This window comes from Epinephelus moara, chromosome 4 (assembly GCF_006386435.1).
Source record: "Epinephelus moara isolate mb chromosome 4, YSFRI_EMoa_1.0, whole genome shotgun sequence".
Taxonomy (NCBI): domain Eukaryota; kingdom Metazoa; phylum Chordata; class Actinopteri; order Perciformes; family Serranidae; genus Epinephelus; species Epinephelus moara.
Genome location: NC_065509.1, coordinates 40,395,635 through 40,408,543, shown reverse-complemented (window position 1 = coordinate 40,408,543; position 12,909 = coordinate 40,395,635). Strand labels below are relative to the sequence as shown.

Here is a 12,909-nt window from a genome sequence, read left to right as displayed (position 1 = left end):
GAACAGTAAGAAAAAAACAACTACTCCCAGGAGGCAAATTGAGGCTATATGGTTATATTATAATTTTATTTTTCTAAACTTTATGCTGGTATTTGCTTTTGCTCACTCACCCACCTCTGTACATACTCTTATTTAATGCACTTTTATGTGTGTGCTTGTGAGTTTGTGTGTGTGTGTGTGTGTTAGCATGTGTCTGCCATTTGTGGAGATGTGTGTGGGTTTGTGTATGTATTGTTTATGTGTATATGCTATAGTACTTGTTTGGGGGAATCAGTTAACATGCTGGTGGCCAGAGGGCGGCTCAGTCATGCCTACATGACCCCAGATGTGTATATGCGTACTGTGCCATGTGTTGCTATTTGTTGTGTATGTTATTTGTCTTTATTTAATTTAAAAACACACAAAAAAGATACACAGTCACATCACAAATGTTCTTAAAAGTTCCTGTAAGTCCCTGATCAGTATGCCAGATCTAAAAACTTTCCATTTCCACCACTGACTGTATCAAAACCTAAAACCCTAAATTGTTATACACCAATAAAACACCAGGGTGTCTGCAGGTCCTCAAATAGTCTTAAAATATTCTACTTTAATTTTTATAACTATTAGACCGTGTTCTGTGTGAAAGTCCAAATTTCTGATGTTACAAATCCTTTAACGTAACACTGAACCTAATTCTGTGTTTTTACATTATATTTTCACTTACCTGTTGGCAAAATGTAGATTAACCTAACTCACTCCAATATGCTTACATCTACATAAATCCTGGGACCACATGTATACTACTTAACTTCACCTGCAGTGCTTGAATAAAAACTATGATTTTCCCCCAAAAATCTGGTTTAAAATTATCTGGAAAATGTAAAAAGCATTAAATGTGAGTGTCTGATACCTGTAGATACTTGAACACTTGAAAAACCAGACAATGTAGAAATATCTGAAATTGTCGATTCATACTTACGGACATACATACATACAGGAAGTTGTCCTCCCACCCGTCTTTTCATGTCTTACAAGCCAGTTACTCATGTAACCCATGATGATGTTGCTGATGTGTTATCCAGGATTAGTGAGCGCTCTTTTTGCGCTGCAGCTCTCTGAAGAGACCCTCATTGATAGACACCGTACAAGTGAAACCAGCTGCACAAATCTAAAGAGTTTATTTTGGCAGCACCAACGAGACGACTTCTGTTCTCGCTGTTTGTTATTCTCGGTGTCAGATTGCTCAGAGAGGGTGTGAGGGTGACTGATGTTTGCAGTTCATCACCACATGATACATGATACAGTATAAGAAGCAGGAGAGACACATGAGTGTAACACTATGACATACTTTATCTGGTACTTATAAAACAATCTGCCAGAAAACATGCTAACAAGTGTTTGTAATGAGCTGAATAAGTCAAGTACAAAGTTTAATTTTCATGACATTGCACAGGAGCACCATTAGTGCTGAGGGTGTCCTGTAGTGAGACCGAACGATTCCCATGTTGTGACATTAAACATGGGAAGGTATTGTAATCCCAGTGTTGTAATTGGATGCAGGCTTATGGCCACACATGACCATTTAAAACCATCCTGGTAATCTCCTTTCTTTTCTCAGACACCTGCAGATTTGGTTAGTAGGACAGAGGGATTACACTCTGCGGGAGACAACACAAGGACTTTAACAGGTAGGACTGTTTACATTTTATTACATCTGTAGGACAGATAACTTTACTGATAACCTTCTATGTGAAATACCTTGAACATGGAGGGGACAGTAAACAGTAACAAGAAGCATTAGATAAGAACTCACTTGTTTACACCTGTCTACAGTACTGACAGGTCAAACTGATTGCCAGGAATAATTTGACCGTAGCGATAAGGTTGGTATTTTTCAGTCTAGACCCACGTGACTAAAGCAGGGGTCGGCCACCTTCACTATCAGAGGAGCCATTTTTGACCTGGAATAATTTTTTAAAATCTATCTGTAACCACAAAACATATCAAGCCTTATAATGAGCCTATAAAATCTAAATTAGCCTGTCAACATTACAAATAGGTCACTGAGCATCCATGTTTTACCACCAGGCGGCACTGCAGTGGGCTACTTATGATTATGTGGAATTTAAACTTTGCAAATTTGGCAGTAAAAGCAAACAAATGTCGTCACACACAATTAAATTCTGTTTCCCAAGCTTTTCTTTTTTTGGATTTGAAATCCAGAGCTAGACAAGATAGGGAGAATCAAGATTACCGTCGCCACCGCCCATGAGATTTGGCAAAATGTAGAGGAAAAGACGCCACTCTGAAAACGGGTGATGCATATATTAGTTGCTGAAATGTTTGGTGTATAGGCTACCAAATTAAACTGTTTTTGTCAAAGCCGAAGGGAGCCGCTGGAGAGGGACTAAAGAGCCGCATGTGGCTCTAGAGCCGCAGGTTGCCTTCGACTGGACTAGAGCAAACATATTTTCACATCTAACTGGGAGAATAAGCTTTCTTTCACAGCAGACATTTTGACTTGTCAGTCGGACAGTCACAGGTGTTACTGATAACACTAACAATGACTCTGTTCTATTCAAGTATCCCACTGAGACAGTGACAGTGAGCCAGCATGCACGACACCAGGACCCTGAAATCAAAGCAGCTAAATGGAACTCAGCCATCATTTATGTCATTATGTACACCTGTGTTGCTCCTGTGACAAGTCAAAATGTCCTCTGTGAAATAGGTCTATTAAGAGTTTATTTCAGCCAAACCAGAGCAGGTGATTATTGGAACAGTGAAAAGATGAACAAGGCTGTTGTTGTGAGTTTTATTTTATTTCTGTGGACTCTGAATTAAGTGTGTTTCATGATAGTAAAATTACTGTTTATTTAAACAGAGTTTGGTAGGTTTGGCGGTAGTCATTTTGTTGTTTCTGGTTAAATAAAAAGGATCTTCAGGCCTGTCTTTGTTGGGATTCGTCCCATAATTTGTCAGACACTTAACATTATAATCTAAGGTTGTCAGTGGCAAAAGGAAGCACTTTTATTTGATGTAAATGTACAGTTCAAACATGACCTAAGTAGTTATGTTGCAGCCTATTTCGCTGCTTCTGGCTGCAGAGATCTCGCTTAACATTGGACCGGTGTCAAAATTTGTTGTTCCCATTCGTCACATAGGCACAAAAACATGGGATCCAAGTTGAACCCCCCCCGAACTTGCCCTTTAACACTCATATTCTTATGATTTAAGGGAATGACATCCACTTTGCTTTCATCACAACCAAATTGTTTCAGTAGTTACAGGGTGAGCATAGATTTCTTATTAGCCAATAATAAAACCATATAGTGGTGATGGTGAAGAGTTGAAGACAGAAATTGAACAACGGACCAAACAGTATTTACACAGGCTGATATTGGTCATGTAACATAAGTGCCGACAGAGATATGAAAGACACAATATATGCCAAGAAAGGGGGCCTCATTGATCTGTTATACATTATTATTGTAATGAAGAAGGATGAAGACTATTATTAATATGTTTACATAGTTTTCAAACATGTCAGAGTGACGTGAGGAGGACAGTAACAGTTTGTCGTCTGCTATGAAACCACAGGTTATCAGTGGTTCATGTATACAGCCTAAGTTGAATAGTACACATGCACACTACATACTGGTACATACTAATATGTCCGCCTGTTACGGAAAGGGCTCACATGTAGTCACAAACCCGCAGAGACAGACTGAGCTTGTTAGCATCTTTTAGCTCAGTGTTTGTGTTTTACAGTACATCCACTCTGGTTCAGTCTCAGTGCTCTCATCAAACCTTTTCCAGCTGCAGCTGCGAACGGATAGATACACTGTACGCTACCTGCTCAGCATCAAACAGAAGAAAAAGTTAGACTTGTTATTGAACTTACATTTCTTTTTTTCCTCGTTGTAGATTTGCTCAGCCCCCGAGTGACCAAAAACAATTAATGTAGCTTTAAAGGTCCAGTGTGTAGGATTTAGGTGCATGTATTGGCAGTGATGGTATATATATTATTCATTACTATGTTTTCATTTGTTTATAATCACCTGAAATTAAAAATTAAATTTTTGTATTTTAGTTACCTCATAATAAGCCGTTTTTATCGACATACGGAGCGGGTCCCCTTCCACGGATTCCGCCATGTTGTTTGTACAATGGCCTTGAGCAGACAAATCAAACACTAGCTCTAGATTGGGCTGTTCACATTTACTCGTTAGCCACTATACTGTAGTTCTCCTACATGCTTGGCACACAGGAGAAGTTTTAGGTCTGCTACTGTACCTCACTGCTACATACTACTAAATCCTACACACTAGACCTTTCAGTAAAAAGTTTTTGTCAGTGGATCAGTTTTTGGTTATCCAGCATCAGTTTCTGAAAAAATGTTGAACTGAAGGTGCATTTATCTTCCCCAACCAGACGTGTCCCACATTTGATTTGAATTGCTAACCATCCAGCCCTGAGCATCTCTACCATCTGTCTCACATTGTCCCCTGTCAGCAGCAGCAGCAGCCATGGTGGACGCAGCGGCAGCAGAGCAGTTCCTAGATGCCAACCCGCAGTTCGCCAAGCAGTACTACGACATCAACTTCCGACCCAAGGTCATCTCAGACCTGCTTGACAACAACCGCAAGGCGATGATGGACGTCAGCACGTTCCACGACATGTCCATGGTGGACGAGAGTGAGGTCCTCTTCGATCTGGTGCGGGACATCCAGGACAACCTGAATATGGAGAAGGCCGTCTTCAACCTCATGAGACACCTCAGCTTCATTATGAGGGCCGATCGTATGAGTTTGTTCATGTACCGGCAGAGGAATGGAACGGCCGAGCTCGCAACCAGGTTACTGGGGATTTCTTTTGGAGTTTTTTTTTTTTTTTTCTCTTTTGATAAGGTCTCATAAAAAGGATCATGATTACTAAAACAGAGGTTATTTATTGTAATTTTAAAGATTTATTTCATATCTGATTGCATGAACTACACATGTTGGTCTCATGAAAAGTAAGCAGTAACAGATTAGCCTGGGACACTAAACATTATAGACCGAAATTAGTCAGATAAAGAAACTAGCAGTGGAATATTTTTTTCTGTATTGTAGAAATCTTATCACGAATTGGACAGTTGGGTTGTCAGAGTTTAATTTAAAAGCCCATTGTGTTGGATTTAGGGGGATATATTGGCAGAAATGGAATATAATGCAGTAAGTATGTTTGATTCAGTGTATAATCACTAAATAATAAGAATAACTAAAGCTGTGAGGCACGATGAACAGGCCCTCGCACCTCTGCGCAACTCAGGGGTGCTGCCAGGACGCTGACTGATGCTGCTGTTCCTTTCTTTGAAAGTTGGGCCTTCTCTGCAGTAGTGAGATGTTATATCCTTCATAGAGTTTGGGCGTTGGAGTGACCTATTTCACATTTGGTACCACTTCCTGTGTCTACTATGTGGCGCTGCAGGACACATTAATTATATGCCATGTTGTTGTACATCAATTGTTGACCCCACTGGTAAATTTCATGTAAACCAAAAGATAAATGTCTGTAAAGACATACGTCCTGTTGCCAGAATGTAGTTCAGTACTGGAGCCTTATAAAACGTGAAATTTGGGGAAGCTTGGACAAGGTACTCAGAAGTTACAACTTCCTGTTTGCTGGCAAAACCTGGAAGTTTGACGCCTTGCCACGGTTACACGGTTGGAGGAAAAATCAAACTTGGAATAACTTTTGATGCGAAAGAACTTTAGATGTTACAGCCAAAATCAGACGTCAATCAGATGAAATCTGTGGGAGGAGATTGTTAAAGTACGACCCCTGGAAATGGCTAAAAATGAAACATTAAACTCAAAATGGCTGACTTCCTGTGGAGTTTAGGGCATGGCTCCAAGAGGCTTTTTTGTATGTTTTTGGATGTTACATATGGCTACAAATTTTCTTACCTCTGGGTGTAAAGTTTGACAAGCAGAACAGTGTTGGAGAAACACTGAACTGTAACGTGAAGCTGCTTTACTCCTTTATTCAGTTTTTAGCAGTTTCAGTCAGCGTGTCTGTTTTGGAGAGGAAGAGACCTCTGTGGATAATTTAGCGCCTGGTAAAAACCTCCTGAACGATGAACACTAAGGAATTTTGATTGGGAGAAGTTTCAGCTGGTTGCAATCTGCAGTCTTCACCACTAGATGCCACTAAATTCCAAGCACTGCTCCTTTAACTGCCTTGATCCATTTTCTATGGAAGCGTAGAGGTGGCTTTTATGAATTGATGCCATCTGGTACGATTAGTCGCAGCCCACAGCAGAGTGTGAAACCAGTGTTTGTCCCCAAGACTGTGGGTTTGTGGTGAGTGTGTGGAAAAAACATCATCGTGCTGTGTGAGATTTTCATGCCAGTGTTGGTGATGTTTTCCAAGATCAGGTCTTTTTTTCGTCCCTCATTAAATAGCCTAAAAAGCCTAAAAATGTATCATCGCTCAGGCAGGAAAAGCAGCAATGTCTCGGTAACAAACATCTGCTTTTCGTGGCACTATCCCCGCCAACGGGTCACTACAAAACACCCATGTTTGGAAACAAAGCGATGACTTGCTGAGGTTTGCAGTTTGGCAGCCATTTTACCTATAGTAGCTAACATTTCATCTGCCTTCCCTTTCTCGCCTGTCCAACACTTAAAACTGTTGCGGTAGCTGATGAGCTGTGTTTCACTATGAGATAGATGGGTAGCTTACCAAAGAGGAAGTGGGTATGCTGGCCTTTATATTCCAAAGTGGGTATAAAGTTAACAGCCAGAGAAAGAGGTGGGTATATACTGTATACCTGCGTATACCCTCCACTGCACCAGCAAGATTATTATTTTGTTCATTTAGAAAAACAGGACAAATATTTTTTCCTCAAGTGAAGACATTACACTTCCAAACTTAACCTTGCAGAACCCCACACTATAAGTTTAACATTCAAACTGCTTCCTGTTTCTATTTGCTTTTCATCCATCTTATGATTACCTGGTGTGGAAACATTCCTGTCACTTTGCCAGCGTGGAGCACATTGCTGACATTTTCAGAAAAATCTTCAGGGAACCGTATTGAATGAACACAGATGCTGTGTTTTTTTAGCAGCACACAGTTCCAGACACTCACATTTGGCAGCTTAATTAAATTAGAGAACGTTAGCTGAGCATTTCTGCTTCTTTTGTACCGTTGCAATAATGCAGTTACACATTTTCATGCCCCTGATAGAAGCCCACTACAGCCAGACCCCTCATGTTGACAGCTCCAGTGGTGATTTAGGGTGTAGTCGCCTTGCTCAAGGGCATCTTGATAAGTGTCATTTGCATTTTCTCTCTCGTTTGTCCGAAGGCAACACTTTAAAATAACCTGTTTGAGTTAAAAATGCTTTAGTTGCATCGCACATTATGATTTGTTTTGTTTATCTTTACCTCCAGGTTATTTAACGTCAATAAAGATTCGGCGTTTGATGACTGCCTGGTGCAGCCAGACAGTGAGATTGTGTACCCGCTGGATATGGGTATTGTGGGCCACGTGGCGACCAGCAAGAAGATGGTCAACGTTCCAAATGTTTCTGAGGTAAATGCATGTGGATATTGTGTGTATTTTGTGTGTTCAGTGTTTAGTAGTAATGTTGCATTAACCTGGGAATCAGACATACATTACTAGTTCAAGTATTCATATAAAAAAACGTTCCCTCACGCACATTGAAAGATACAGTCTGCAACATTTTTGGGCTGAAACAACTAAAAACGGCTAGACCTATGTTATATAATGTTTCTGAGTTGTGTACTTACATTATCACAAATGTTTCCAACTATGTTTAAACTCAGAGAAATCTGTCATTTTATTCAAGGCTTTTCAATTGGTTGCCTTTCAATGGCGTCATGTCCCCTTTACCCCCTCTAGTCGCTCTAACTTCTTTAAAAGCGCAGGAAACATGATGATAGGTCATGAGGAAGTGAGGATTTTTTTCTGCCACACAGCATCATTTCTTCATTTAGTGCATGTCACTTTGCAACACAGTAATCCACTACTATATTTGAATAGTATTACAGTATCATTCTAGCTTACTATAATGTGCTACTGTTACAAGTGGCTCATGCCATCCACATCCACATTATATCCACGTTATAATGTTACAACAATGTTCAATACACTCATAAAGTTAATTTTTGTGTGACTCTAAGTGCTATATCGTGGGCAACTGGACATGCTTGAGTTTCTTGAAGAGGCTTCTTCAGTTCTGACTGACTTCTTGGATGAGATGTGAAACATCTTCAGGAAACTCGAGCAGGTCCAGTTGCCTACGATATAGCACTTAGGATTGCTTTATTGTGAAAGGTTACAGTCAGCATTTATTCTAGGGACAAATGACATTTGACTCTGCAGTAGTCAGCTCTGATTGGCTGCGGCTGATCGGAGGTGGAGCCAATAAATCAGTTGACAGTAGTGCAAACATGACATCCGAGTTTTGCTCCTTTTCAAGGAGGTGCTAATTTTGGTTGAAAATTAGCCCATATATCCTTCCTTCCTGTCACACAGCACAAAAATTAAACATTAACATCCACAGTAACATGTAGAAGAAAATAAGAAACAAACAAGCTTAAGGTGGACTCCACAGGCATAAGTCTCAAGTATGTCTTGTGACGTTGTGGGGCAGATATGTCACACTGGCCAATTTTAAACGGCCCTCGGCTTGACTTACAGAATATACTATATCTGGTCCACCACACAATATTGGTTAATCAAGAAAGATGACTTTGCTTTTTTCCGTCTCCTCACAATGGCAGCATTATCATACAATTTGTAGATGTTCATCAAAGAGGAACTACGCAGGCAGAACTACTGTGGTTTCATGAACAGACAGTACAGTACAAATGGTTACCTAACAGCAGACCTTTTTCTGTCAGGTAGCAGACGTGGCCACAGAAAAGAAGCTTAATTTGACAGTGAGGGCCGCTGCTTTCAGGAGCGATGGAAAGTTAAATGCATTTTCACTGAAAGAAGAAACAGTCACGTTTGTCTCGGTTTATTTGATTGTGTATGTTTTTAATAACCACCAACTCTTATATTGTTATAACTCTGGTTTTGAAATGTTTCGTCTTCAGATTATTTATTTTTGATATTGCTTATATTATTATGATTGTATAATTATGATTATTGTAGGTACTATAGTTTTTGGAATTGGGAACATTAACATGTATATTACATCTAGTGCAATTAAGACGGGTCTCTACATTTTGAATCTGGTAGACCTCACTGAGAATACAACCATTTTACCCTGTGTTACTGACTTGTTCTACATTTTGACTTTCACAAAATCTAAACCTGATTAGTCATGTAAAAAAAATCAGTGAAGTATAAATAGCACTGTCTGCTCAGTCAACATTCAAATCCATTTCTTGCCTGTCTGCTGTTGCTCTGTCTCTGTTTGACCACCAGATGGCGACTTGAAACCACAGTGTCCCCCTCCACTAATTCCCTCCATCCAAAGCCAGCTCAATCTCATTACAGCCAATACCTTTGACATTTGAAAATGGCTGGCAAGCTTATTCCCACGTACACTTCAAGTTTGCCACGCTACTGCAGGTCCACTCACTTCTCCTCCGCCTCCTCCTTTCCTGCAAAGTCCTGCACCAACTGATATTGTGACATTTACACTTAATAAGGCAGCGGCCCACTCCGCATAACTGATGGATTACAAGCCCTCCTCTGTATCAGTTCAATCACTTCGTTTCATGGGAGATTAGAAAGCTCAGCTGCCGATGTACAAACAAAACAGACCCGGGTCGATTGTTCCCGTTTGGTTTTTATCGGTTCTGTTGCCAGGCCGGCCTGTTGTGCCTTTGCTGTGAGCCGCAACACAACAAACATCATTGCGCTGTTCAAAAAACCCCCTCTGTCCGTCACGCCGCAGCTTCATACAAACACATGAAAGCAGGATGGGAAATGTGGCAAGTGGAACGATATCAAAGCCTCCAAGCCTCAGTCTCTCCGGTCGCAGCGAAGGAACGGCTAATGTTTCCCTATAATTGGTTGGCTTTATGATGCTAATGCACTGAGGATGGCCTTTCAGAGTGATGCAGAGGCTGCGAATCACTGTCTCTCGCACTCTATTTCCATCCCAGTCCAATCCACTGCAGGCCGGTCAACCAGTCAGGATCCTTGTAGGTGGAAGGTGGGGATTATAATGTGTCACTGGGATTACGTAGTGAGCAACAGCTGGCCTCATTTCTCCCCGTTCTTCTGTCCCTGCCGCCTTCAAAGTGAATTCACAAACTATTAACTCTGAATGTGTATTTGAGGTGTGGTTCATCGAGAGGGGTGTGTGTGTGTGAGGAAGGTGGAGAGTGTCAGTGGGGGAGGCTGCAGATGAAGCCGGTTAATCTGTCCTGAATTAGAGCGATCCCAGATTACTCCCAGAGGTCACACAGGCTCGGAGCCATTTTTACAGACTCAGCACATTAACACACCTTTAATCTATTCTGTTGCAGCGTATTGTTCCAGTGTGTTGAGTTTTCTTTAGGGGAGCAGCGACACCTCGGAATCCACCTAATGTGTCACAACCTGAGAAACTAAATGCACCAGGGAGGAAGTTTATGTATGATTTATATTTGCAGATTATATATTGAATTATTTACACATTTATGGCATATGTATGTTTTTATTATTTATTTATAAATTACATGTTATGCATTTCATTTAAGGAAGAGGAAGTGTGTCTTGTCCCACGGCACATTTACAATATTTATTTAACAAATTATCGTATAGATTTAAAATAGCCTACAGTGACAATTATTATAAGTCTAACCAGGGACTGTAGACTTTCTGTTTCCTATCTACATAGATGTTACACGTCTTCCCAGCAAAATCAAGCTGGAATAGTTAAACAATAAAGATTTGCACACATTAACAGTATATCTAAATACATAATTTGTGTTTTTGTTTTTACACCAGAATAAAACCTGTACTTAGATTATGTTTCTAAAGTGTAGAGCTGCTTGGCAAAGGTCAACGCAAAGCTTCAGCTGAGGATAACAAGCAGGATGAAGACTTCTCTGGGCTTTAGTGGGGTCAAAGGTCAGCCAATAACAAGCTGTCAAACTGCCCAGATCTTTGGAACGGGTTTATTTGTAAGCTGTGTGCGGCTGCGGTTGAATCAGCTACTGTGTGGTGCTGATCCAGGATCAGCATTGTCTCTCTGGTAGTGATTTTCCCTCTTCATTTCCTGGACTACTGCCACACCTCAGGCAGTCTCCTACATAGTGAGGGAAAACTTTAGATGTTAGTAAGTACAAAAGATGATTTAGTGTTTTAGTTGGTGGTGCAGGAAGAGAGCCGCTGTAATCCCAGTACTGAAGCTCAACCAGATACACAAATTAGAATAAATCCAAGAAGACACAAGGCAGGACTGTACTTCAGTGGAACATATTGCACTTATTACTTTACTACATTTTGTCACACACACATTAAATGATCGAAAGCTCTTTTTTTGCCCCAGGATATGTATCTGCACCTGGGTAGGAGGAGAGGGTGTGCTGTCCAGATTTCTGTGCTCAACATGTGCCAGCAGCAGTTTTAAAGGAATACGTCACCCCACAAATGTACAAAATGTATATTAGTTATTCATCCATTATACAATAAATTTGAGAAAACAAAACCCTGTTTTTCCTCACATGCCTCCAGTGAACGAAGATCCAAAATTGTAGCAAATTCTTGATGAATTGAAATAAATGGGGTCCGCTTTTAACAACAGCAGAACTATATCAAATCATCGTCTGTCACAAACTCACACAACTTGTGCGTATCATCATGCGAGGGGTGAGTTTTGAGCCTAACCCAGAAAATGGGTAGCTAGGCATGCCAAATATTTTTTTATCATCTACAACCTTTCCGTATAATCATTAACAATGTCCACATTTCGAATGAGCTTGTCTTATCAAAAGTTTCCGCTTGATGGGTCCCACATTTTCTGACGTCTGAGCAGAGGCACACTTGTCGCACCGTGTCAGTGAGCAATTTGGAACGATTTGAAGCTGACCTGGACAATTTTCTTGCTTGATTCATTGCTGTGGATGAGTGCTGGCTCCACCACTATCAGCCTGAAACAAAAGAACAGTCAAAGCAACGGAAGCATGCGTCATCGCCCACGCCGAGGAAGGCCAAGGTCACGCCTTAGCTGGGAAAGTGATGGCATCATTTTTTTGGGATTCCCGAGGGGTGGTGCTGATTGATTTCCTTGAAAGGGGTCATACCATCACCAGAGACTGTTACCCTAACCTACTGAAATGCCTCAGAGAAAATCCGAGAAAAGAGCTGAGGAATGCTGACCAGAGGAGTCTTCTTCCACCATGACAACGCTCTAGCCCACACCTCAGCGGTTGCCATGGCAACATTCCATTACTGAAGGTTCCAACTTCTTCCTCACCCACCCTATTCACCAGAGCTGACGCCCTCGGACTTCTACTTTCTTCCCCATCTTGAAAAAATTTCTAGCAGGCAAATGTTTTTACCAACGACAATGACGTCATGGAAGCCATGGAGTTCTTAGGGTACCAACCTGAAGAGTTCTTTTCCACTGGGATAGAGAAGCTTCAGCACTGCTGTAGCAAGTGTGTTGCCCTTGAGGCGGATTATGTTGAAAAATATAAGCACTGAAAAATATGTATCTTGTTTTGTTTCCTTGAGGCTTAAAACTTTTCAGTCGCCCCTTGTAGACTGTAAAAATAATGGACGTAGCCACTGTGACTTCACCCATTGGTTTTAAAGCCTCAAGTTCGGCATTTCGGCCATCGCCATCTTGGTTGTTTTGAGCCACAAGTGACTATATTTGGGCGAAAGGCTGGTGCAGTAGAGGAGCAAAGTGTGGATCTGACTGAGAGGCCCAGTCGGCAGACAGCCTGTCACTCAAAGCAGCCC

At 41.1% G+C, this 12,909-nt stretch overlaps 1 protein-coding gene across 1 annotated transcript in view; it reads left to right on the top strand.

The window, feature by feature from the left end:
• The window catches only part of pde6a (phosphodiesterase 6A, cGMP-specific, rod, alpha), an 87,600-nt gene that overhangs the window by 4,074 nt on the left and 70,617 nt on the right, over positions 1-12,909 (top strand). Inside the window, exons 2-4 of the mRNA XM_050042813.1 lie at positions 1,601-1,670; positions 4,501-4,840; positions 7,425-7,566. Coding sequence (XP_049898770.1) covers positions 4,512-4,840; positions 7,425-7,566 — 471 coding nt within the window. The 5' untranslated portion in view covers positions 1,601-1,670; positions 4,501-4,511. The remainder of the gene's footprint in view (positions 1-1,600; positions 1,671-4,500; positions 4,841-7,424; positions 7,567-12,909) is intronic.